General features: G+C 53.6%; 1 protein-coding gene across 2 annotated transcripts in view; it reads left to right on the top strand.

Moving 5' to 3' along the window:
• The window catches only part of DOCK1 (dedicator of cytokinesis 1), a 493,657-nt gene that overhangs the window by 372,779 nt on the left and 96,969 nt on the right, over window positions 1-23,909 (top strand). For both annotated transcript variants that reach the window (XM_051833503.3, XM_008274844.5), the window contains exon 30: window positions 20,888-20,966. In XM_051833503.3, coding sequence (XP_051689463.3) covers window positions 20,888-20,966 — 79 coding nt within the window. The remainder of the gene's footprint in view (window positions 1-20,887; window positions 20,967-23,909) is intronic.

Genomic DNA, 23,909 nt, shown 5'->3' with positions numbered 1-23,909 from the left:
TCGTGGGGTTGTCCAGGTGGCACAGTGGACAGCTGGCCTCTGTTCCTTGAAAGAAGATGAGTGGGTGGTGGTGACGGGTTTGGGGAGGAGAAAAAAACTTACTGCACGGTGAACACATCCTGGGAACCCGGAACTATTAAAATCAGAAGGCGGAGCCCATGGGAACGAACCTGCTGCAGACTGAATTGTGTTCCTGAAGTTCTTGGGTAGAAGTCCTAACCCCACTCAGAGCACGACTGTGTTTGGAGACAGGGTCTTTACAGCAGCAACGGAGGTAAAAATGAGGTCATCAGAGTGGTCCTGACCTGACTGCTGTCCTAACCAGAGGAGGTAAGAGGGAAGGCATCGAGAGGAAATTCTGTCTTCCAGGAACCAAGGAGAGTCCTCGGGAGAAACCAGGCCTGCCAACATCTTGATCTTGGACTGGGGAACTAACTCTGTGCTGTTGAAGCCACCCAGGCAGTGGGATTTTGTCATGTGAGCCCTGTTGTCATTGTCCATCGTGAGAAACTGGTTTCCATTGAAGCCAGCTCACTGCGTTTCAGGGTTCCGCATCTCCTCTAAGACAATGGGGACACAGACCTTAACATGCTTACTGCTCTCTGCTCTCCTTTTTCAAAATATGTAGCGTGATGCCGTGAGATACAATGATAGCTGACACATGGTAGATGGCAGAGGAAGAGGAGTTGGGGGAGAGAGAGAGAGAGAGAGAGAGCGAGAGAGAGAGAGCTTCCACATGGTGAACTGATCCCTGCAGTTAGGAAAATAAACCGCCACATCTCATGGCTGCCTTCCTTGTTTTCAAGGACCTAAAAGCCTTTTCTCTTCGCACACTCCTAGTCTGCGCCGCGTGTTGTTACCGCAGTCCTCCTGGTGTGCGTTAGGGCTGGAGACTCCCAGGGCACTGCAGGGAGGCGTCCTTTGAGCGCCAGCCCATTTCCCCTCCCCCTTCCCTTAGCTGGAGTTTCAGGGAAGAGACACTGATGGTCTGTTTGTTCGATGGTAAAATTCCATAATACTTATTAGGAGGTAGAAGGAATATGGCTTTTTCCTTTTTTTCTAGAATTCAGATGTCATGCTGAGGACAAGTCAGAAAAGCCGTCTGTGCTCTGGCTTCGTACTCAGCTCGGTCTCAGTCAAGCCTGGAAGCCAAAGGCTCGCTGCCTCTCCGTCGCGTCGTCCTGTTCACACGGCACTGTTCGAGCTGTCGTTGACACCTGGGGTTTACCTGGGGAGAGTGGGCGATTCTGGCTGATCCTTCGCTGCAGGGGATGGGGGCACCGCGCACGGGTCTGAGACACAGAAATACACAGACGGGCGGGCATTCGCCCCGGGTGGGCCCCCAACAGCCCCCCGGCAGACAGCCCTCACAGTTCACACCTTGGTCCCCACAACCCCCAGCCCACGTGGGTAGCCTCATGCGCACCACAAACCAAGACCAAGAAGACATCAGCTTGGAATGTGGAGACCCCCTCCAGCGATCGGACGCTTCCCCCACGCCATGTCCGCTGTGCTGCCGTTAGCTGAGGGAGCTCACCCTTCCGAGTGCTCCTGTATCGCTTTCCTGGAGCGCTCCCCAAGACTTGACAGACCTTAGTCAAGCTATTTTGAGACTTTGCTGACAGTTTTTTCTGGGCCCACACTGTGTATTTCAGACATTTCAATATTAGCTCTGTGACCTCATTAAATGCATATTTTTGTTTAAGCCTGTGGGTATGGGTACAAGGACACACATTGTGTTCTTATTCCTAAACCCCAAGTGAGAAATCACCCTGATGTCCATGCATCCCAGTTCGGACCAGGAGGGAAAGGTTTAGACTACAGTCTTTTATTTAAAAAGCGTTGAAACAATGTTGTTGTTTTTCTTAAAGATGTATTTTATTTGGAAGCCAGAGTTACAGAAAGAGGAAGAGACAGCAAGCAAGATCTTCCACCCACTGGCTCGCACCCTAAATGGCTGGGCTGGCCAAAGCCAGGAGCCCGGAGCCTCATCCGGGTCTCCCACATGGGTGCAGGGGTCCAGATACTTGGACTGGACCACTGCTTTCCCAGGCACATCAGCAGGGAGCTGGATTGAAAGTGGAGCGGATGGGACGTGAACCGGCACCCTTATGGGATGCCAGCATTGGAGGCAGTGGCTTAACCTGTTAGCCACAACGCCAGCCCGGAAACAGTATTTTTGCTTCTAAAATTTGGTAGAACACAGAATCCTTTGATTTCTTAAAATAAGAGATTTTCTGATCCTCACCTGCTTGCACTGTTCTCACAGGAAGTTAAAAGTCTCACCTACTGTCCGAGTGTCTTGGTCCCACTGCTCTGTGCCTGCCTGAGTTCACAGTGAGATGGGAAAACACACGGTGCCTGGGAGATACGAGCTCAGGATTCCTGGGTGATACTGAGCCAGTAATTCACTAGAAGCACCTTGTAGTGCGGATTCTTGAGTAGTGCCCACACAGGTCTGGGAACCGTGTCAGAGTTTGGTGAGCGACAAAACCCTACATCATTAAATTTTCCTGCATGATCAGAGCCTACCACTGCCCCGCACAGGATGCTGGCGGCGCCTTGCCTGGTCCGTGTGCTCCTGGAAGGCACCTGTATTCTTCCCTTGAGCTCCTCAGGGCAGGCACATGATTGTCAGCGCCAATGGACTCTGCACCTAGACGCTCCGACTGCACTCTGGATGAGGGAGACCGTGGCCCAGGGGAACAACCGGACCCCTTGCTAAAGGGCAGCACAGTCCTGAGTGCAGGGGAACAACTGGACCCCTTGCTAAAGGGCAGCACAGTCCTGAGTGCAGTGGCAGCTGCCCGGGGCACAGGCCTTGCTCGGTCACTCTTTCCCACCTTAAAGGGCACTGGCACACACGCATACAAGTGGACGTGGGTGTGCCAGGTCAGTGGCATTCAAATTGGAAATGGCGAGGAGAGTGCAGCCCACCAGACTGGCCAGGGTTGCCAAGGTGCTAGGCAGGACCTGCTCTCGGGGCCAGTGCACACAGGTGTGAGTGGAGTTCATGGAACACCAGCCACTCCGTCATCTGCAGCGGGAAAGGCCCCTGGCGGGAGGCGACGTGCTCTCCCTGCCAGAGTCGGAGGGAGAGACTCGGAGGCTGCACTGAAGATGTCTCCGGGTCCTGGATGTCCCGTTGACTTGGCCCAGGAGATGATCTGTGATTGTTAAATAAAGCATTTGTATTATGCATAAGTTTAAAAACAAATTAGAGGGGCCTGTGCTGAGGCGCAGTAGGTTAGTCCTCCACCTGCAGCGCCGGTGTTCCATATGGGCGCCGGTTCTAGTCCCGGCTGCTCCTCTTCCAGTCCAGCTCTCTGCTCTGGCCTGGGAAAGCAGTGGAGGATGGCCCAAGTGTTTGGGCCCTGCATCCACGTGGGAGACCTGGAGAAGGCTCCTGGTTCCTTGCTTCAGATCGGCACAGCTCCAACCATTGCGACCAACTGGGGAGTGAACCAGCAGATGGAAGACCTGTCTCTCTGTCTCTCCCTCTCTCTGTCTGTAACTCTGCCTCTCAAATAAATAAATAAAATCTTATTTAAAAAAAAATAATTGGAAATGGCAGAGGAGCTGCTGGGCTCTTCATGGCAGTGTTTGTCCTGCCTTCCTGCATCCAGGCTCTCTGAAGGGCAGGGTTCAGTGTGGCCCAGAGCACATGGGACCCTGCCCTCAGGGAGTGGCAAGTCTGCAGAAACCCTTGAGCTTACACAGAACACATCATGGCCAGTGCAACCCCAGCCCCGTGGTAGGGGAGGGACCGGGGTCGATGGCAGCACGTGTGGAGGGGTGGGTGAATCCGGGAGCTGAGATGTGGGGAGGATTCGCTGTGTGTGCGGTCAGCAGGAGCCTTCGAGAGCAAGGCTATGGCCTGTGCAAGGGCCCAGCGCATGAGAAGTCTGAAAGAAGGTCGGTGCAGCTTAGCCCGGTATTCATCCGACGCATCCATCTGCCGCAGCCCACAGCCAGCTCTGAAAAGCGCTTTGCTCTGCCGTCCTCGGCCGGAAGGAAGCTCGTTATGCTTCGGCTTCGAGGTGGTGACATCATCTCGTGTTGTAAGCTGCTTTGCTTCTGTGGCATTTGAGCCAGACCCTGATTTAAACACTGAGAGTAAATGCCCTGGGACCACCCAAGCCCCCAGTCTCCATGGAATCCGCCTTCTCCTTGGCTGGGGCTCAGATAAAAGTGCAACAAACAAATAGCGAGGTCTCGGGGTGTCAGTGACTTTTAAGGGTTATGTCAGTAAATAAATCAGTCACAGCCGGACCTGGGAGGCCTTGGGGATGCCTGTTTGGGGGGTTGGGGATGGCGTTGTCCGGGGACCAGAGACGGCAGCGTGGCCAGTTTGCTGTGCACGGCTTGCTCAGGCGCTGAGACGGGCACGGATGCGCCTGCCGCCTGCTCTGCTCTGCACGGAAAGCCTTCCTCAAGGACAGCGAAGGGGGAGAAAGAAATCTGAGAAATCACAAAAGATAAAACCAATAGCTATCGCCAAAGGCATGTGGTGCAAATACTGATCACATCAGTAAGAAGATTGTTTCCATCCTGATTTGCTTTTGCTTTAAATAGGACATTCAGTCATAGCCTCACTATAAAATTGATTTATTGTGTTGAAATAATTTCCGTAGCAGGGGAACTAATTTGATTGTGTAGCATAAAGAAAATGTATGTGGGACAATGGGGAAGAATAGAGCCAAAATGAATCCAATATATTTTAATCTCTGCAATACAGATTATATTTTCAATTAAGAAGCTTAACTTGCATGTGTTTGGCTGGCGGGAGCTTCCCAGAGCACTTCCCGCGTGTGTTTATGGGTATTAAGTCACTTAGCATTAAGGAGGTAGACGATCATTAGCCGGTGATCACCCAGTTGCCTCCGTTCACAGCAAAGGCGACGCACACCGTCGCATTCAGGTGGTAAAAACGGGAATATTATGGAAAATGGAGGTGTCAGACCGGTGAATGCGACTTACTGGACAGAACAAGGCAGTGCTGAATTCTATTCCCTAGAAGTCACATGATGCCTGCTTCCTGAACTCTGGGGCCAGTGCGACCGACGGTGGCTGTCGGACCACGCCCGCCCCGGGGTGCAGGAGCAGAGCTGAGCCTGGCAGCCTGTCTGAGCAGCCTTGCGTGGTTGACGGTGTCCCACGCTGGCTCGGCCAGTGATGCACTATGGTCTTTGCTGCTGCACGTCTGCTTCCACTGTGACCTGGGGCTGCCCACAGGCTCACAGACTCGTAGATGGAGGGTGAGGGCAAAATGCTGCCCCCTGGCCAGTGAGCCACGTGTCCTGGGCCTCATTTAGTCTTACATGAACCCATGCGGCGGAGCCACAAGCATCGTGCTTGCCGGGCAGCAGAACTTGTCTGTTGGACTTGTCGTCACAGAGAAGTGCCATCTAGTGCCCTCTGCACTTGTCGGTGCTGGCACTTCCTCCTTAGCTCCTTCCTCCTTAGCTCCTTCCTCCTTAGCTCCTCTCCCTTTATTCCTCCCAGTAGCATCTACCGAGCAGCAGATTCTGGAGCTCAGCTCGGCCGATCCTCCTCCTGCAACCCTCTCCCCTCCCCACTGCCGTGAGCAAAGACCGTGGCTAAGATAAGAGCATGAGAGAAATAAAAGGGTCATGTTTAAAAACAGAAGAACAGGAGTCTGGCAGGCCGAGCAGAGGCAGATGTGGAGCTGGGTTGCTAATCTATTTCAAGCTTTTCCAGAGGCTGGCGGGATGGCAGGGGCCGGCCGCATGGATAGCGCGGAGCAGCCAGAGAGCAGTTGCATAAGAACGCAGTGCCCAGGGCTCCCTCACGTGGCAGGGAGCGTGTCAGCTTTGATAGCATCAAGTCCGACTGCGTGGACCAGGGCACAGAACCTGGAATGAGGTCACAGCCGGGGGAGCGGCAGGTGCATCAGTGGGCAGGGGTAAGCCCCAAAACTGGCCCCGGGGAAGAGACATGGCCAGGATGGGAGCCACAGTGGTGACAAAGTGGCCAGTCCCGAGGCGAGAATCTGGTGGGGGCGTTTAGCACACTCATTTGTTCGGGAAATATTTATTGAGTACCAACTGTGAGATGGGTGTGCCCTGGGCCCAGCCCACAGGAGCCCAGGTCTGGGGCTCCACCTCCTCGGGAGCGCGCCCTGCTGCTGTGTCATCTCTCAGATGTTCCTTAAAGCCAGCCTCAGTCCCTCCCAGGCACCCCCGCCTTGCCCTGTTCACAGCCAGATGCTGAGGTGTTTCACGCCAGCTACCCCGCCTCTCTCCATCGTGCTCCCACATCTGCCCTCCGTGTCGGTGTCGCGTGTCATCCCCTCGCCAGGCCTGGGCATGGTTAGTGAGATTCCCCCTCCCTTTTACTATTTATTTTTTATTTATTTGAAAGTCAGAGTTAGAGAGAGAGATCTTCCATCCACTGGTTCACTCCCCAAATGGTGTCAATGGCTGGGGCAGGGCAAGGCTGAAGGGAGGGGTCAGGAGCTTCTTCTGGGCCTCCCACGTGGGTTCAGGGACCCCACACTTGAGCCATCTGCTGCTTTCCCAGGTGCATTAGCAGGGAGCTGGATCGGAAGTGGAGCAGCCAGGACTCAAACCAGCATCTTATGGGATGCTGGCCCTGCTGGCAGTGGCTTTACCCACTACGTCATAGCACCGGCCTCCAAGTCCCCATTTTAAAGTGCTCCCGCCCCCCAACTTCGAGGACCCCATACCTCACGCTTGCCCTGTCTCCCTCTCTGCTGTGTCAGGTCCCTTCCTCCCTCCATCTCTGCTTTCCTGCCCCCAGTTTCTCTCTCTCATCTCCCTGGGAGATTCTACTTCCTCTTTGCTGACAAAACGCTGCAGGTCCCCGACACCGTCCTGGATGCCTTCCTTATCTCATTCTGCAGTTTCTCCGTGGTGCTCTCACTTCCATCTGCAAGCATCGATTATTTTATTACAAGACGCTCAGATCGAGTGCCAGATGCACACATCACTCCGACCTTACCCCTGGTTCCAGGCCTCACTGCCACTGTGGTCCCCAGAGGAGGCCCCTGCCTGCACCCCCACAGCTCTGCCTGGCTCCTGTGCCTCACCCCTCCCAGACGTTGGTCCTGCACCCCTCCCTGACCAGCCCAGTCCCTGGCTCACAGTGGACGCCTGGGCTTGGAATATCAGAAGGCACAGGCCGCGCCGCGGCTCACTAGGCTAATCCTCCGCCTGCGGCGCCGGCACCCCGGGTTCTAGTCCCGGTCGGGGCGCCGGGTTCTGTCCCAGTTGCCCCTCTTCCAGGCCAGCTCTCTGCTGTGGCCCGGGAGTGCAGTGGAGGATGGTCCAAGTGCTTGGGCCCTGCACCCCATGGGAGACCAGGAGAAGCACCTGGCTCCTGGCTTCGCATCAGCGCGGTGCGCCGGCCGCAGCGACCATTGAGGGGTGAACCAACAGAAAAAGGAAGACCTTTCTCTCTGTCTCTCTCTCTCTCACTGTCCACTCTGCCTGTCAAAAAAAAAAATCAGAGGACACGGAGATTGGCACACGTGTCATTTCCTTGACCAGGTGTTGGCAATCTACAGCCCTGAGCCGAATGTTCTGTGTGTGTGCACGCGCATACATGTGCATGTGTGTGCAGGTGTGTGTACATGTGTGTGCATTTGTGTTCATGCACGTGTGTGTGCATATGTGACCCACAAAGTCATTTTTCCATTATTCAAGGCTTAGTGGAAAGAGTCAGAATAAGGATGTCCCATGAATATCGTGCCAAATGGAGAGTTAGAGTCCGTCAGTAAGGTTCACTCATTCATTTGCTTGTCTGTGGTGGTTTCTGCACCACAGATGAGTGGTTGGGGCTGGAGCTCTGGTCCCGTACAGGAGAAGTGTGCTGGCCCACGCAGCAGACCTCTCAGTGTGGGGAATGCAGTGCTGGTGGTGGCCAGGAAACAGCATAGGCACAGATCTGGGGGCCAGAACGCGTGGATGCCTGTCCGTACCCACCAGTAATCAATAGCTCTGATGTCAACCGGGAACCTCCTGTGTACGAAGCCTGGTGTGGAGGATGCAGATGGCTCTGCCGTGGGCGGTGACTGCACCCTTGTGGGAAGCTCCTCAGGCTGCTGTCCCCAGGGGAGGTGCACCGCCGAGGTGATGAGGCCCACACAGGTGTGTGGCTGCCCCAAGATGTCCACGTCCTCACCCCAACGCTGCGAATGCATCAGGCTCCACGGCCAGAGCCCTTTAGGTCGCAGGTGGAATGTGGGAAACTTCTAGAAGCTGGAAAAGTCCAGAAATGGACTCTCCCCCAGAGCCTCTCGCAGGAGCCCAGGTCTCCTGAGTCTGTCCACCCAGGCAGCCCACTTCCGAGCTCTGAATCCCGACACCGTCAGGCGGTTCGGTTGTGCTGGTCTGGGCGAGGCTGAGTTTGGTCCAGCAACTCAGCAGTGTGGTGCACTTGGGAAGACCACCGGTCCTTTGTGAATTTCCTAAGAAAATAAACGCCGGATTCCTGAGCTGATTCCACGTCGGCTTGTCTTCCCGGGGCTGTCCCCCGCCTTGCCTCTCCCTTGCAGGCCACACAGGGATGCGGGATTCCCACGGAGTCTGCCTGTGGCTCGAATACGTGGGCACAAGCAGGACTACTGGACCCCCGCTAGAATCCGTTGACATTTATGGATTTGCTCCTACAGGGTAATTTCATCGCTGATCTCACGGTAAAGACGTTAAATTCCCCACAGTCGTCATGGCTTGTCACCACGTAACACAAGCGCCAGTGGCGGGGAGAAGACTCGGCTGCAGACCGGGGCGGGCATTTCTTCCCACTTCCACCCTCGGCTCCTCCAGAGCCCCCTGGCCCCCTGGACGCCCCGTCCCCTCTCACACTGCTGTCTGCTCATGGGGCAGCCGGAGGCTCGCAGAGCAGAGAGCACCATCGGCTTCGACTCCTGCCTGTCCCTGTCCTGGGTGCTTCAGATGCCGTCCTGTCCCTCGGGTTAGAGCCCCAAGGCTCCTGAAGAATAGCCTAGCTGAACACTAGTTCACGGTCACCTCCTGCAGATGGAGTCCACCCTCTGAACCCGATCCTTCCCTCTCCTCGCCCATCCTCTTCCCTGTCTTGGATGCAATTCGGGGTCTCCACAAGTGCTTTCCCAGAAGCTCTAGGAGTTCTGTGGCTCCTGCTCCCCCGAACCTGCCCCGAGTGTCCACACCTCCTGGGGAGCAGCAGCAGTGGCCAGTGCAGGCCGTGGGGCAGCTGCCTGGGGCGTCTGCTGGGAGAGCACCATTCCCGGGGCAGCCGGCATCTGGGGCCACTCAGAATGCTGGGGCCACAGCCCCTCGATGGCGACTTGTAAATGCACAGGAATCTCTCTCAGTTCTGGAGGCTGGAAGTCAGGTTCGAGGTGCAGCAGACTCAGTGCCTTCTCCCTGAGCCCTTGCCTGTGCATAGCACCTGCTCCACACCCTCAGGACCTACTTGGCCCCCAAAAGCTGCACCTCCTAACACCATCACCTTGAATGGAGATTTCTCAAATGAATTGGGAACATTGTACCCTGCAGAACCACTCTGCCAAGCGCGTTGGAAGAGGCAGCAAAGGTTCTCCCCGTGTGCTCTTTGCCCGTGCCCTCCGTCCAGCGGCTCAGGCATCCCCTCCTCCATGTGGGGCCGTCCTTCCCAGGAGACTCGAGTGCTGGCAGATCCCCTCCGCCAGCTGCAGCATGGCAAAGCAGGCCATTACTTGTGGTTTCCCGATGTAGCTTCTCAGGGCACTCGTGTGGCACCCCAGGCGGCTTGGCTGACTTCTGGGCGGGGCTGCCCGGGTCAGGGCTTCAGCCTCTCCCTGCGCCGCGTCACGTGACTCAGGAGCCACGGGTGCTGCTCCGACATGGCTTCTCCCTTCTGTTCTGCCCTCCTCGCCGAGCACCCTGGGCAAGTGGGGAACCTCGGTGAGCCTTCCCCTCCCACCTGTAAATTGAGACGAGAAACCAAGTCTGTGTACCCAGCCCGCTGGGTTCGTGGAAGAGCTGCTGGCCAGTTCTGGCGTGAGAAGAACGAGGGCCTCTCTTCCCCGCGGCCACTCAGCGTTTGAGCTGTTGGCCAGCGTCTCCCTCGCCGCCGGCTGGTGCCCAGGCCGCCTGTGGCCCAGTCCTTGTGCGTCTCCGTCTGGCTCCGTGTCTCCAGGGTGAGGTGGGGCTCCAGGTCACGCCTCTGTAACAGGGAGGCCCCGGGTTGGGTCTGCCCAGAGGCGGTCATTATTCAGACACTGTTCAGTTGTTTGTCATTAGAGGAGGGTGTGAGTTAGTTCTTCTCTCACCACTTTATTACTTTTAGAAAGTTCCAGGTCGAAGTCTGCCACCCACAGAGGCATTTGTGCAAATACTTTTTCACGGTCGGCACACGCAGGCTGTTGCTACTTCGTGAAGCACCTTAGCTGCCAGGACGGGTGCTCTGCCTGTGCCCTGATGAGTGATTCACTGGAGAAAGACGAGAAAGTATTCTAGATTTAACTTTGCAGCCGTCGTCCGGCAACCACAGCCGCGTGTCCACACAGCAGTCCACACACGTGTGGCTTGTCACCTTCTCATCTCTTCCTCTTACATCCATGTCCCCTGTTCACACGCAAGCGGGGGGAGTCCCTAAACTTTCGGTTTGTCCTCAAACGTTGCGTAGCATTGATCTCAATAAGGAGAGCTCATTCTCTTAATCCCCCTACTCATTAAGAACAAGTGTGCAGAGGAAAATAGAACAATTACTGTTCTAGTACTTCTGGCTTTGATCAAAATAAGCAGGGCCAAAGCACTTGCCTAAGCTGCTCTTCTCAAACGTGCTTTCTGGTTAAAGGTTGGCAACCTACAGACCCTGAACAGCAAAGCTCTTAAACCAGCACCTGTGCTGACACACTGGGCGCAGTCCACAGGCCTCCCAACACATTTTGCTTTCTGTGTGCTAGGAGCTGCTGGAACGACTGTGGACAGGCTTGGACAGTTTCACTGTGACCACGCAGGCTGTGGCCTGTGTCCAGTAAAACTTTATTTACAGAAAATGCAGAGGGCTGGATTTGGCTCATGGATTTGGAATTTGTTCAACTCTTTTTTTTTTTTAAGATTTTATTTATTTATTTGAGAGGTAGAGTTACAGACAGAGGGAGAGACAGAGAGAAAGGTCTTCCATCCACTTGTTCACTCCCCAGTTGGCTGCAACGGCCGGAGCTGGGCCGATCTGAAGTCTGGATCCAGGAGCCTCCTCTGGGTCTCCCACATGGGTGCAGGGCCCCAAGGACTTGGGCCATCTTCCACAGCTTTCCCAGGCCATAGCAGAGAGCTGGATTGGAAGTGGAGCAGCCGAGACTAGAACTGGCTCCCGTGTAGGATGCTGGCACCACAGGTGGAGGATTATCCTACTGTGCCACAGCAAAGGGCCCCTGTTCAACTCTAAGATATTACCAAGCCCTGGCTCTGACACTGTCCTGTTTTGTTTCTCATCCTGGGCTTAACACATGAGCATAGAAAATTCTAGTTCTGTTACTTCCTGTGCAGGATCTTGTGCTCCCAGTGAAGGGGAAGCCATTTCTCTAATGGGGTTCCAAGGTGTGTCCTCATGGAGGACAGTTTAGGTCCCATTTCCTGGCATGCATGGGAAAGGGAATCATTGTTCAGCTCACGAGCTCTCACAGTCAAGGTGGCCTCGGACAGCATCGCCAGCTTGACAGAGCTGTGTCTGTTCATAGAGACGTCTCTCGGGCCGGCTGCAGGAACGCCGGGTCCCGAACAAGCTTCTGGTTCTTTGCAGCCCCTGCTGGGCTGCTGCTTATCTTCCCGCCGCACGTTCACTAAGTGGAGACTTCAGCCTTGGCACAGAGCTCAGACCAGCGCTGGGGCCAACAATAGGGAGACCCTGTGACAACCCCCTCTCCCTGGGGCTGGATGGGCTGCGTGGAAAAGCAAGAGGGGCCCAGGGAACCAGTTTGTCATGGAAGTTTGTGCTCTGAGCGTTCAGCATGGAAAGGAGCAAGCTGTTGTGGTTGGCAGAATGCTAATCCCGGCCCCCAGGGCCCCGGCACTGGCACGTGGCTGGATCCGAGTGTTTCCTACACTGACCTTAAAGGAGAGAGATCTTCTGGGAGTGCCTACTCCCAGGAGCCCCTTCAAAGGAGAGGAGTTTCTCTGGCTGGCAGCAAAGGAAGGGAGTGAGTGACTAGGAAACCTGAAGACTCCACAAGGCACTGCTGGCCTGAAGGTGGAGGATGAGCCCGAGAGAGAATGCAGGCGCCCCCCAAGTGCAGAGAGCGGACAGGCCCCATGGGGGGGCCAGCAAGGAAACCAGGACCTCAGACCTACATCCCCAAGCACTGGATTCTGCCAGCACCCTGATGTGCTTGGAAGATTAGAGTCTTCTGAGACCCCGCCGAGCCTGCCTGGACTTTGACCCGTGGAGCTGTGAGATAATGGGTGATTTTTTAAGCCCCTGAGTTTGTGGTAATTTGTTGAGCACCAACAGAAAAGCTACCAAGATGGCAGCTCTCCCCAGAGCAGCAGGGGCGAGCTGAGGCCCTGGGCCGGTTTCCCCGAATGTGAGCAGACTTCTCCAGGCCACCGTTCCCTCCCGTGGAAGTTGGCCCCACTCTGAAAATCTTTGCAACTTTCTTATCTGCTTTGCATGGTCAGAGATGATTGGAAAAGGCCCATACACTCGACATTTGAATGACAATAACCCCGAGCCACCAGAAAAATCAAAGAGCTGCCAGCTGCCAGCCCACCGCTTGCTCTCTCCCCACGACCTTGACAGCGGTGGATCTTTGGTGGACGTCATGATCTCCGGAACTTCTCCACACTGAGATCTTCAAAGACCTCTTTGTTAACAGCTGCAAACAGGACCACAGAGCCTTCACCATTTGTGTCTTTTTCGCCCTCCCGGCAGTGGCTCCTCCTGGATTCCTCCGAGCTGGAGCTCACAGCTGTTAATGAACTTGATCAGACTGCTCAGCCTGCGTGGGGCAGATCCTGTTCCAGGCACTTGAAGGGACCACTGTCATGTGCTTCCCACTTTCCGCCTCTTCGTGTGTCTCCCCCAGTTCCTCCTCAAGGGATGCACCCCGTAGAGAGAGAGTCCCCAGGCTTGCTGGGAATGAAACTAAGTGACCCATGAGCAGCCATGCCCGACACAAGACACAATGGAGAAACGTGGAAAATGCCACCCACTGCCAGAGAGCTGCCCTCAGCGCTCTCAGGCCGCTGGGCGCCTGGACGGGCATAGCACCTGTCTCAGGTGTTACCTGTTGGCAGGTGAGCCTCCAGCAAGACACACTAATTCGCTGAATGACTCGGGTGCCCGTGAACAAGTAGGTTAAGTTCTCCGCACCGCTGGCATTCCCTGAGCGGGAAGTCGCTTGATGGAAGCCTTCTCCCTCATTCTCCGGGTTCCTTTTCCGAATGTCTGCCTGGAACCGTGTCGTTTGCTCGAGGTTCTGGGCTCCGTAAGTTATCTCACTCTAGATGCTGTGGGAATTCAGCCGCAGCACCAATGGGCCCTCGGTGAACTCCTGGCCGTGCGACTGGCCTCTGCAGCCTGTGACATTAAGCGAGAAGCAGCGAACGCAGAGCAGCGGGGCGCTGGGTGTGGTTGTTGTCGTTAGGAGGGAGCATCCCTAACCCAGATACGCGGCAGAATCCGACACCTGAGTCGCCCGCTGACTCCACAAGTGGGGAACTGCACATCGTGGAACTGTTTCATGCACAATAGGATGAAAAGCATTGCATGACATTGCCTTCAGGCTGTGTGTGTAAGGTGCATAGGAAGCACAGATGAATTTTGTGTTTGGACTTGGGTCCCATCCCCAAGACACCTCATTTTATATATGCAGATTTTCCAGAATCTGAAACACTTCTCTGAGCATTTCAGAAAAGAGGGGTTCTACCTGTATGAGGCTGTTTATCTCTTTGTTTATGTATATTTCTTTTTCAAAAGTGTTTTTCATGTATTTCAAAGACAGAATGACAACAGGAAAAAGAGATACAGAGAGGCAGAGCTCCCATCAGCTGGTTCACTCCTCAAATGGCTGCAGTTGGCTGTGCTGGGCCAAGCCACAACCAGCAGCCCGGAGCTCTGTCCAGGCCTCCCACGCTTGCCCAGGTGCATTAGCAGGGAGCTGGATCAGAAGTGGAGCAGCCAGGACCCAAGCCGGTGCTGTGTTGTGGGATGCCACTTTCAAGTGGTGGCTCAACCCACTGCGCCACAGCCCTGGCCACTGCGCGTATTTCTTACTGCCCACGTCCTGGGAGAGTAGGTCTGAGCAGCCTGGGTCTTTGGGCAGTCAAGGTCAGAGATTCTCGGTCATGAGGTTTTGTTTGTTTTTTCATCGTGGAACTGAGTCACACCGATCCTAGGGACACAGAAAAATCATGACTCCCGTTGCTGCAGTTTCCAGGAAATGTCCCGTTTCCTTTCTTTGTTATGGTTTTCTCCTTTATTGTGGTAGAACAGAGACCCTGTACACCTTGCCGCTTTCCCGTTTGTAGGTTTGCATTCAGTGGCATTCATTGCTCCCATGGTGCTGGACCACCCTCGTCCGTGTTTCCAAACTCTTTGGCTGCACACACGGGAGTCGCTAGCTCCGTGCTCCATCCCGCCCCCATCCCCACGTGACGGGAACTTGGAAAATACCCCAGGGGCAGACGGTGGCACACAGGTTTACACCCCTGCAAGCAGATCTGTGCCTGTGCCCAGCGATGGGCGTGGCCGCCCCGCCTGCCTCACCTCACCCCTCCTTCCCCTCTCATCGGCGCCCCTTCTATCACTTCACCTGGGTCCCTCTTCTCTCCAGAATTCCCAAGTTCCGGGGAGGTTCTAAGCCAAATTCCCGTCCACTGTGCCTTGATTCATGTTCTTCAGGGACAGACTCTGTCACTTTTAATTTGTTTCCTTCTTTCTGCTCATTTTGGGCAACACATTTTGTTAGAGGGTGCATCCCCCCCCCCCCCCCGGCGTCCTGTTCTGATGCCACATGGACCCGTACGTCTAGTTCCGTAACTCAGGTCAGAGCACAGCTCCACGGTTTGAGAAATGGGCTTCCTACCGCACAGACGTTCGGTGTCTCCGCACTTTCCCCTCGGTAGCGAGGAGCGCCCCCAGCCTGAGGTTTATTGGCGGCGAACGCTGGCTCCCGTCGTAATGAGGTCAGTTGAGTGCCAGTGATTGTGCTGGGAGCTGGTAACAGTTAACTGGTTTCTGGTGACTTCCCCGAAGTCCCCCTCTCCCTGATTAACTCCTAATTACCGACGACTGTTCCCTCCACTGCTGTCTGTACCGTCCCGTGGGCAAGCTTCAGGATGGTCTCCCTTGGGAGCCCACGCTGTGTGTGCAGCTGCTTTCCGTGCGAGGACAGAGTGGGGACCGGCCCAGCAGCAGGGCCGGGCCGGGGGGGGGCACCCCAGGAACTTCATGCTGTTAAGAGGCTTGGAACTTGGCAGGTGTCTCCTGCAGGCAGAGCTCACTGGCCTGTCCCCCAGACTTGCGGGAGCATAGAATTCTTTGACCCAACGCGACTTTGCGTTCTGTGAAGCGTTGTGTGTTTGATGGCTCTGCATCCTGTGGTGAGACCTCTTTCTTCCCGTTAATCTCAAAGCCAAAAACAAAGTGCTGACTCGCCGGGAGCGTGGAGGCGCCACGATTTTGTAGATTTGCTGTCGGCGGAGAGTAGGAGAATCCCATAAACCTGAGCAGACTTCCTTGCTCATTTTAACATTTCTTTTTTTGAAAGTTGTCGTGAAGTGACCGGTAATGAGTGCCTGTGTCCAGGGGGGGCCCCGTGCGGTGACGGTCTTCATGTACATTGTGGAAGGATCCACTCAAGCAAACTCCCATATTCGCTGCCTCGTGCCCTGGTCAGTTCTTTGTGGTGTGGAGCAACTCTCTGAAGGTCACGTACATCAGTGTTCATGTGGACGTTGACAGGTGGGATCGGATGGAGTTTACCTGGACAAAAGTGTGTGTGTGTGTGCGTGTTGACGACAGTCAAGTTCATGTGACACTGTCACAACTTAGCAGCACTTTGTTTCTAGTGGGAGCGCGAGTGTCCAGGGCAGAAGAGAAAGAAGTCAGGAAAGCTTCCTGGTTTGCTAGTTTAGCTGCATGGGCTTGGAGATTCCTCCTCGGGTCCACCTTTTAAAAGAGGCTGTTAAGAGGTGTGACCAGACTTAGGCCTCCGACTTCCTGGAGATGGGAATTGGGTGACCAGGAAAAAAGAAACTCACTTCTTTCTATCTGGCCACTAAAAAGAAAACTTGCAAGTATCCAGACTCTTTAGAATCTTCTTACGGTGACATAATTTGCAGGTAATTCTCTCTGCATTATTTTTTTGGTTTAGTTTTCTCTTCTAAAATTGTAGATTATAAACACATCCTTCCCTAGATTAAACTTGGTAGAAAAAACTCTATTAAATAAGGACATAACTTGTTTTCTGAATCATTTTGGCCATTTGGAACGGCACCCGTGAACGTATTGAATCCCCATACCGTTAGCTTTGGTTTCTAGGAAATGACTCCCTCCTCCTAGACCAGAAGCTCGGCCCTGCCCCTTGCTGCGCCCCTGACTCCCCTGGGGGAGTAGAAGCCCTGAGCCCCTCCCTCACACCTCGCCTCTTTGCCTGCTGCCTGCACGCATTCTCCTCTTGTTCTTCACACTCTGTGTGGCCTCTGCGCCCTGCGCCCTGCTGCTTACCCACCAAGGTGTGGCACTGTGGGTTTCCCCTCTCCACTGGTGCAAGCTCAGCATGTGTGTAATTTGTTTGTTTCGAGTGTCGGGAGGGCCTAGATACATGAACTTGGCTTCCAGAGACCTGTTAGTCATCAGCCAATGGCTCCTTTTTTTTTTTTTTTTTTTTTCCAGGCAGAGTGGACAGTGAGAGAGAGAGACAGAGAGAAAGGTCTTCCTTTTGCCGTTGGTTCACCCTCCAATGGCCGCCGCGGCCGGCGCACCGCGCTGATCCAAAGCAGGAGCCAGGTGCTTCTCCTGGTCTCCCATGGGGTGTAGGGCCCAAGCACTTGGGCCATCCTCCACTGCACTCCCTGGCCACAGCAGAGAGCTGGCCTGGAAGAGGGGCAACCGGGACAGAATCTGTTGCCCCAACCGGCACTAGAACCCCGTGTGCCGGCGCCGCAGGTGGAGGATTAGCCTAGTGAGCCGCGGCGCTGGCTAGCCAATGGCTCCTTAGATTTCAGGACATATACCCTGGTGGACGGGGCCTTTCAGTTGCATTGGAGGGTCCCGATGTGTAAATGCAAGTCAAGGCTTCTGCCCCCGGGGAAGTGTCTCCAGAGGTCAGGAGGAGAATGAATGAATGAGCTAAGGTGGGAAAGCAAAGGAACAGTGCCCAGCCTCACTCACCATCTGCCTGGTGCACAACTGGGACAACCCCACCAAAGAGAAGCTGGGCTGAAGTCAAGTACTCCCAGGGACATCAGAAGGCTGCCGGACATTCCAGCCTTCCCAGGGCCTCTAACTTGAGTCAGAGCCCGACTTCCTGGGGCTCATCCTCTGGCCACCCACGCACCCATCCACTGTTCACTCATCCTGCACAGTTGCTGGCTGAGTTTTCCCATGGGCCAGTTGCTGCATGGGCAAGCAAGGGTGGGGGAATCTCCCGACCCTGAGTCTGACTCCAGCGCTGTCCAGCACAGGTGGTGATCAGGAATACAAGCCCATCCCACCTCCCCTCCCCTCAAATTGCCGGTCCCAGAAGAAGAACCACGGCCCCGAGTGGTGTGGAGCCAGCCGGAGCCCGCAGTTGGGTCTAGTAGGGTATTCCTCCCCCACCCCCAACACTTAGTCCAGCTCTGCTCCTTTTCATAGTCCTCTCTGATGCAAAACAGGTTGTATGCAGAAGCTTCTAATATGATTTTCTTGTGGATTTTCCCTAGTTTGGCATTTATTAGAAACAACTTGGGAATTTCAGTGGGTGATAGGTCATCTTACCTAGGAGCTGGTCTCTCCTCTGTCTCTTGCCTGGTTGGATGACTGATTTATCTTTGAGTGGACTCAGGGGTGTTACCCAGTCTTTCATCCCACCTAGCGTGCAGGTGGGGTGGAGTACGTGCGTGCCCTGGTTGGGAGGGATGCGGCCCTGATGCGCTGAGCCTGAGCCCCGTCTCCTCTTTGTTTACTGCATTGATTATGGTTTTTATTTGATCTTTTCTTTAGTTGTTCTCATACAACCCACATTCCATGTTATTTGTTTTTTTGTTCTGGCTTTTTAAAAATTTTATAGGGATCTAAATTATAGAGTCTACCTCTCAGCACTGCTCTGTCTCAGTTGTCAGTTCATTAAAAAGTTTTTGTTTCGCCTTCATATTATTTCAGCATGACATGTTTCAAAAAAAGACATTTTGAGAAATCTCTTTATTTAACTCCCTGAAATCATTCCAGAGCTTAATTAGAAGAAGCATATTGCTACTGTTTGGGTACTATCTGGAGGCAAAATAATTACCCTGTAATAATAATGCATGTTCTAGTAACTTGTCATTGTTGGCACAGAGCACTGGAGACAGTGTCTTCTCAAAGCTCGGATGCGCCCGTGGTTGCCCTGGGGAGCAGCCGAGGCCTAACGCTGAGGAAAGCATGAAGGAGACACAATAGCCCCAGATCAGTTCCTGTGCCTCGTTTGCACCCCCTCAATAAGGACAGGGCGTTGGTGTCCACAGACGCTGGGGGTGCCCTGTGACTCCTGAGGTTAACGCCCTGTGCACCCCAGAGGGGATCTGAACCCCCCTGTCAAGCGTCAGGTGGGCAGGGAAGGCCCCCTGCCCCTTAGCCTCACACCCTGGGCTTCTGAGGCTTGGGCCTGGTGCAGCAGACCCTGGCCCGGGATGGGAGGGCTGAGTGGACAGTAGCCAGGCATCGGAGATGCACAAACCATGTCCTGAATTTGTAATTTTTGCCCTGGATCCTGCACTGATTCCTCAGGATTCCCTAAATGTTCTGTTTTCATCATTTTCTTCCCATCAGTTATAAAACTGAGCAATGAATGCCTGTACTTGTGAAACCTGGCGACCCTAGGACTGGGGGTGCTGCTGCCGGGCTGTGGTTCCTGCTGATGGACGAGGCAGCCATCTCCACGTCCTTCCATCAATCTCTGGTCGTGATTGGGCATGGGGTGTAGTGAGTTTTATTTCAGGCTCTTGCCTTGCAGTAGACAAGCATTCTGAGTGCAGACGTCTAAGATGCACAGAGTGATAAGCTTCATTCAAAAGGTGGCAGAGTGACCACACACACAAACCTGAACATGGTTGCCCTGCACAGAGAATTACCCGTCATGGGTGGGCGGTGGGACAGAAGATCGCTGGAGAGGAGGTGGGGTGGGGAAAGGGAGGGGGGTCACGTACGCAGTGCCTGCAGCCTTGGTCCACGGAGGAGAGAGTGGGCTCCCCTAGTTGTTGGGTTTGTTTGTGAGTCGGGGTGGTGTCTCTCCACGCGTGAAGCCACCTGGCACGTCCACAAGTTCCAGGTGGAGCTCAAGAGGCACCTTTTCTGGCGTCTCTCCTTTAGGTCCCTGATGAAGCAGGTGCATCGGGAAAGGGGGCGTTTGGAAGGACAAGCAAGAGGATGGAATTGCTTGGGGGCTTATGCCCTCCAGCTCAGGACCTAACTGACTTGCTGCCTGCTTATCCCACGCGCATCAGCGTCCCCAGGGAAGAGCTCCTCCAGCTGTGTCTGCTATTTTCTTCAGTGGCTAGGGCAGCAGCGCCAGCCACCCCAGGCCGCGTGGGGCCCCTGGGTGGGTCCTAGGTCTAGGTCCTGCTGGTGGTATCGCTGGCGCTGGCGGTGTCATGCCTGAAGGCCCTTCCTTAGGGCTGTCCTCAGGATGCAGTGACTGGTGGGGGCTGGAGAGAGCAGCAGGTGCCTGTAACACCCTCCCTGAGGCCCGGGTGGAGATTCCCTCGCTCGCCACTCCAGGCTCCCTGGCCTGTGGCGGCTCTGGGGCGGCCAGGGCTCCGGGCTTCTCCTGGCTGTTTGGCTGGGGCGGTAGTGATGACAGGGAGCAGCGGCTGCCAGTGAGTAACCCAGATTTCCCTACCGCTGCCTACAGTCTAAATAGAGGAAGTGTAATTAAGTTTATTATCTGTGACCTAACGCTAATGCCTCTTGCATCCTTGCCTGTGTGCACAGGGGGAAGGGCCATTTAAAAAAAAAGGCGCTGGACCCGGCTTTCTTTCTGTACACACTTTCGGGGGCAGTGAAACGAATCCACTGAATGAACAGGCTTGTGAAGGGCAGTACGCCCGGCTCTTAGTGGCAGCTGAGGTTGCTCATCTCAGCGTAGAATAGTAAGAGCCACGGCGTGGAAGAGTGTGCTGAGAACTGCACAGTCACAGCGCGTCTCAGGGTTAAAATTCCTGCTAAGTTTCCGGTCCCATCACTTTTGCATCTACTAAAACTTTTTAATTCTCTTTGCAAACAGGGATCAAAATTAGCAGGCGCTGGCTGGGCCAGATGAGACTGGAGTTCGTGTACTTCCTAGCATCCACTATTCCAAGCCTGATAGCTCGTTAGAGCACTTTTAAATGCAGGACTTAGAAAGCTGCCGAAGCAAAGATCATTTTAATAATAGACCATTAAGACATCACAACTTGAGAGAAGGATTTCATTTGCAGATTTTCTATTTTTTTAATTAGATTTTTTTAGTGATACTTTTCAAATGTTACTTTCCGAAGCTGCTATTTTGGTCTATTTCTCTCATTCCGCGTCTGCTGATTTTCTTGATTAATTCAGAGAATATCTGCATATAATTCTGTGCGCTTTTCCTTGGCAGAACCTCAGAACTTGAACTCACATTCCAGACGGTCTGGGAGGGTATCTAATTGAAATGCCAACCTGGTACAGGTGCCAGAGCTGAAGTGTGTAATTATGTAATTTTCTCTTGATCTTCTAGGGTCTTCCTGCGTGCAATTAATCAGTATGCAGATATGCTGAACAAAAAATTTCTGGATCAAGCCAACTTTGAGCTACAGGTAAGAGAAGAGGCAGACACGACCTTTGTGGATAAATCGTGTTAAAACAAATTGCCGGTCTATGTCGATCTCTCACATTCCTAATCCTCCGACTTAATTGGCCTCCCCTCTGAGGTGTGGAAGTGGAATTTACAATGTGCACTCCTGGAACCAGGAGCCCAAATTATGCCTTCAGGGCATTTGCTCAATTTAGCAAGGAAGGAGATGGAGTTGTTCAGAGAGAATCCGAGTGACAAGGAGGGAAGCCAGAGCAGGAAGGTGTGAACCTCGGTGGGTGTGGCTGCCAGGGTTGCCAGGAGGGGATCTGGGGGACAAGCAGGTTGGCACCAGGGGGCTCAGCTTCCTTCCCAGGGGATATTCTCTCCCAGCCTCGGGCTACCCACAGGCCAAAGACCCGACCTCGTGACCCCAAGACGCCAGGGGTGTTGTCGCTGGCATGTGAGTTTCAGGAATGCCTCCTCAATGCACGTGGTGTGTGTGTGTGCACGAGTGCACACGTAAGCGCACACCTGCAGACACACGGGTTGTGAGGCCTGATTGCTTGCTGTGAGATTTGTAGACCTGGGGGCCCCCTACGCCCCTTGCACTCTGGCTGTGTTTCTACTGGTGATGGTTTATTTGTCATCACTGTTACTTAGATTAGAAGGTTTAGAGATACAAAGAAGCTCACCAAGGCAAATACGATGTCTGTTTCCAGGGCCAAATTGTTCCCTGAGAGGGAACCTGAAGAATTTATACTTGGTGGGTGAGTCAGCCCAAAACTGTATCAGAGATAACAAAAGTAAACAGCCATCTCTTCTCATTTGCATTACCTGCAAAAAGCCTGGAACCAACGTGACACTTAGTGCAGTAGATCACGTTAAGGCACCCATGCCCTTATTTCTTTTGTAGATTCATAATTGTGAATTTCTGCTTTATTAGCATTATAGAATATAATGACATGACAATATATCAGGCACTATATATCTAGAAATATTGCTTTTCATAATTTTAAATTTGTGTCATTTATTGCTTCCTGCATATTTTCAAATGTCATAAACACGATATGCATGCAGTGTACATCAGTTTATAGAGCAAAATGTGAAATACCCCTCCCACACTTGGCCCGTGCTGGGCCCACCGGCCAGAGTAACGCTGATTCAATTGCTCTGAGCCCCTGCCAACACCTTCAGTGTTTGTGTAGGCCACTGCACCTTTGCCAGGGCTGTTAACGTCGGGTGGTTCACACTGTGTGACGTACGTTTCTGGCATATTCCTCGGTACAAACACACCAACATTTACTCAGCCATCCCTGTACTGAGGGCCCGGGCAGTTCCTGGTTTCTCACTCTCACAGGCTGTGCTGGCCAGGACTGTCTGAGACACGTGCAACCTGGCGCCCCCATGGCTGCCTGAGCTGTCAGATAGCAGTGTGGCTTGAAATTCGGAGGCTGCTGGACAGCGATCAGTCGCCCTCTTGAAAGCCTTCGTGTTTTGCAAGGCCACCAGCCTTCTTCAAGAACAGCCGCTCTCTAGGATCGAATCCAGTATGTTTTCTCCAAACTTGGCGATGTTGCTTCTACTGGCTTTTTTCCGATGATGCGTTAGGCTGGGAATGTGGAGCAGCTTTGTGGATTTCTGCATGAACTCGTGGATCACTCCCTCTGCTCGCTTCTCTATGGGGCAATTTGTCTTTCTTTTTTGTAAGTTAGAAAACTTGACATGACCCAATAGAAATATTAGATTTTCTGCAGTCAAATTTGTCATTTCCTGTATGGTTCTCTGGTTTTATTTACTTATTTATTTATTTTTGGCAAATCCTTCCTTGCCTCTGTACTATAAATTTAACTGTTTTTTATATAATTAGGCTCGACTAATACCTTTATGGTGTTAAACCCATCTGGGGTTTCTATAGTTAGTGTTAGGGATAAGGATGTAACTTCACTTCTTCCCACATCATTTCAGGAATAGCTTGTATTTTTCACCAGTTATTTGAAATGCCAGTGTTAACATAATTGCAAATGTGTGTGTATTCCAGTTCTGTGTCTGCCCAGAGTGGCTTAATTGCTACACCTTATGGCCAGCTGGTGGAGTCAGTACTCCCCATTAGTTTTCTGTTGCAAAATTATCCTGCCTACTTTTCTGCGTTTCCGCTTCTGTAGGAGGCTTGAAATCAGCCGAGTTTCTTCTTCACGCCATGCTGCTCGAACTTTAATTGGAAGTTCATTGAATTTATCAACCACGTTGGGGAGTTGCGTAGCATTTGAGGGGGCGTTTTGCAGGCTTTCCCCATCCATTCTGGAATGTTCCAGTCTTCTTTTCGTGCCCTTCTCTGGTTCTACGCATAGCAGCCTTGCCTGTGGCTTGCAGGTTGGATTCTTGTGTATTTTCCATCCTGGCTACAGCGAGGGAAGTGTCCTTTATCCGGGAACAGTGGTTATCGCTACTCTTTGTTGTTGTTTCGTAAATGCGGTTTCCCCAGCTTTCAAGCGCCCTGAGAGTAAAGTCTCTTTAAGTCCACCCCAGAGCTCTGCCCCGGGGCGGGTGGGAGGACGTGTGCGCTGGAGTCGTCGGCCACACCACACCTGCTCCTGGCTCAGCGTGGTCCTAGAAGTGAAAAGAACTAAGGAGTTAGTGAAGCCGACGCTGTAGCAGGGGCGCTGGCGTTTGTCACCATTGCTTGTCGCTCCCCCTCTTCGTGGAGGAGCAACACTGAACCCTGCCTAGGCTTCATATCCGAGTCACGGCACCATTATGTCGCTCCCCCTCTTCGTGGAGGAGCAACACAGGACCCTGCGCTGTTCTCTCGTCTGCTCGGCCCTCCCCGGGTTTGCTGCTGGTTCTTCCCAGGTTGGCTACTATCCCTTCCACCTCCGTGGAAGGGCAGTTCCCCCTGGCCACATTCCCCACTTCCGCAGGGGAGCGGCACACCGCCGGCCGGCTTTCTCGGGGGCTGCACGGGTTC

This window comes from Oryctolagus cuniculus, chromosome 15 (assembly GCF_051225735.1).
Source record: "Oryctolagus cuniculus isolate XC-2025 breed Fujian yellow rabbit chromosome 15, ASM5122573v1, whole genome shotgun sequence".
In the NCBI taxonomy this organism is placed as follows: Eukaryota; Metazoa; Chordata; class Mammalia; order Lagomorpha; family Leporidae; genus Oryctolagus; species Oryctolagus cuniculus.
The sequence above is the reverse complement of the archived record's forward strand: the minus strand, read 5'-3'. Positions and strand labels throughout refer to the sequence as shown.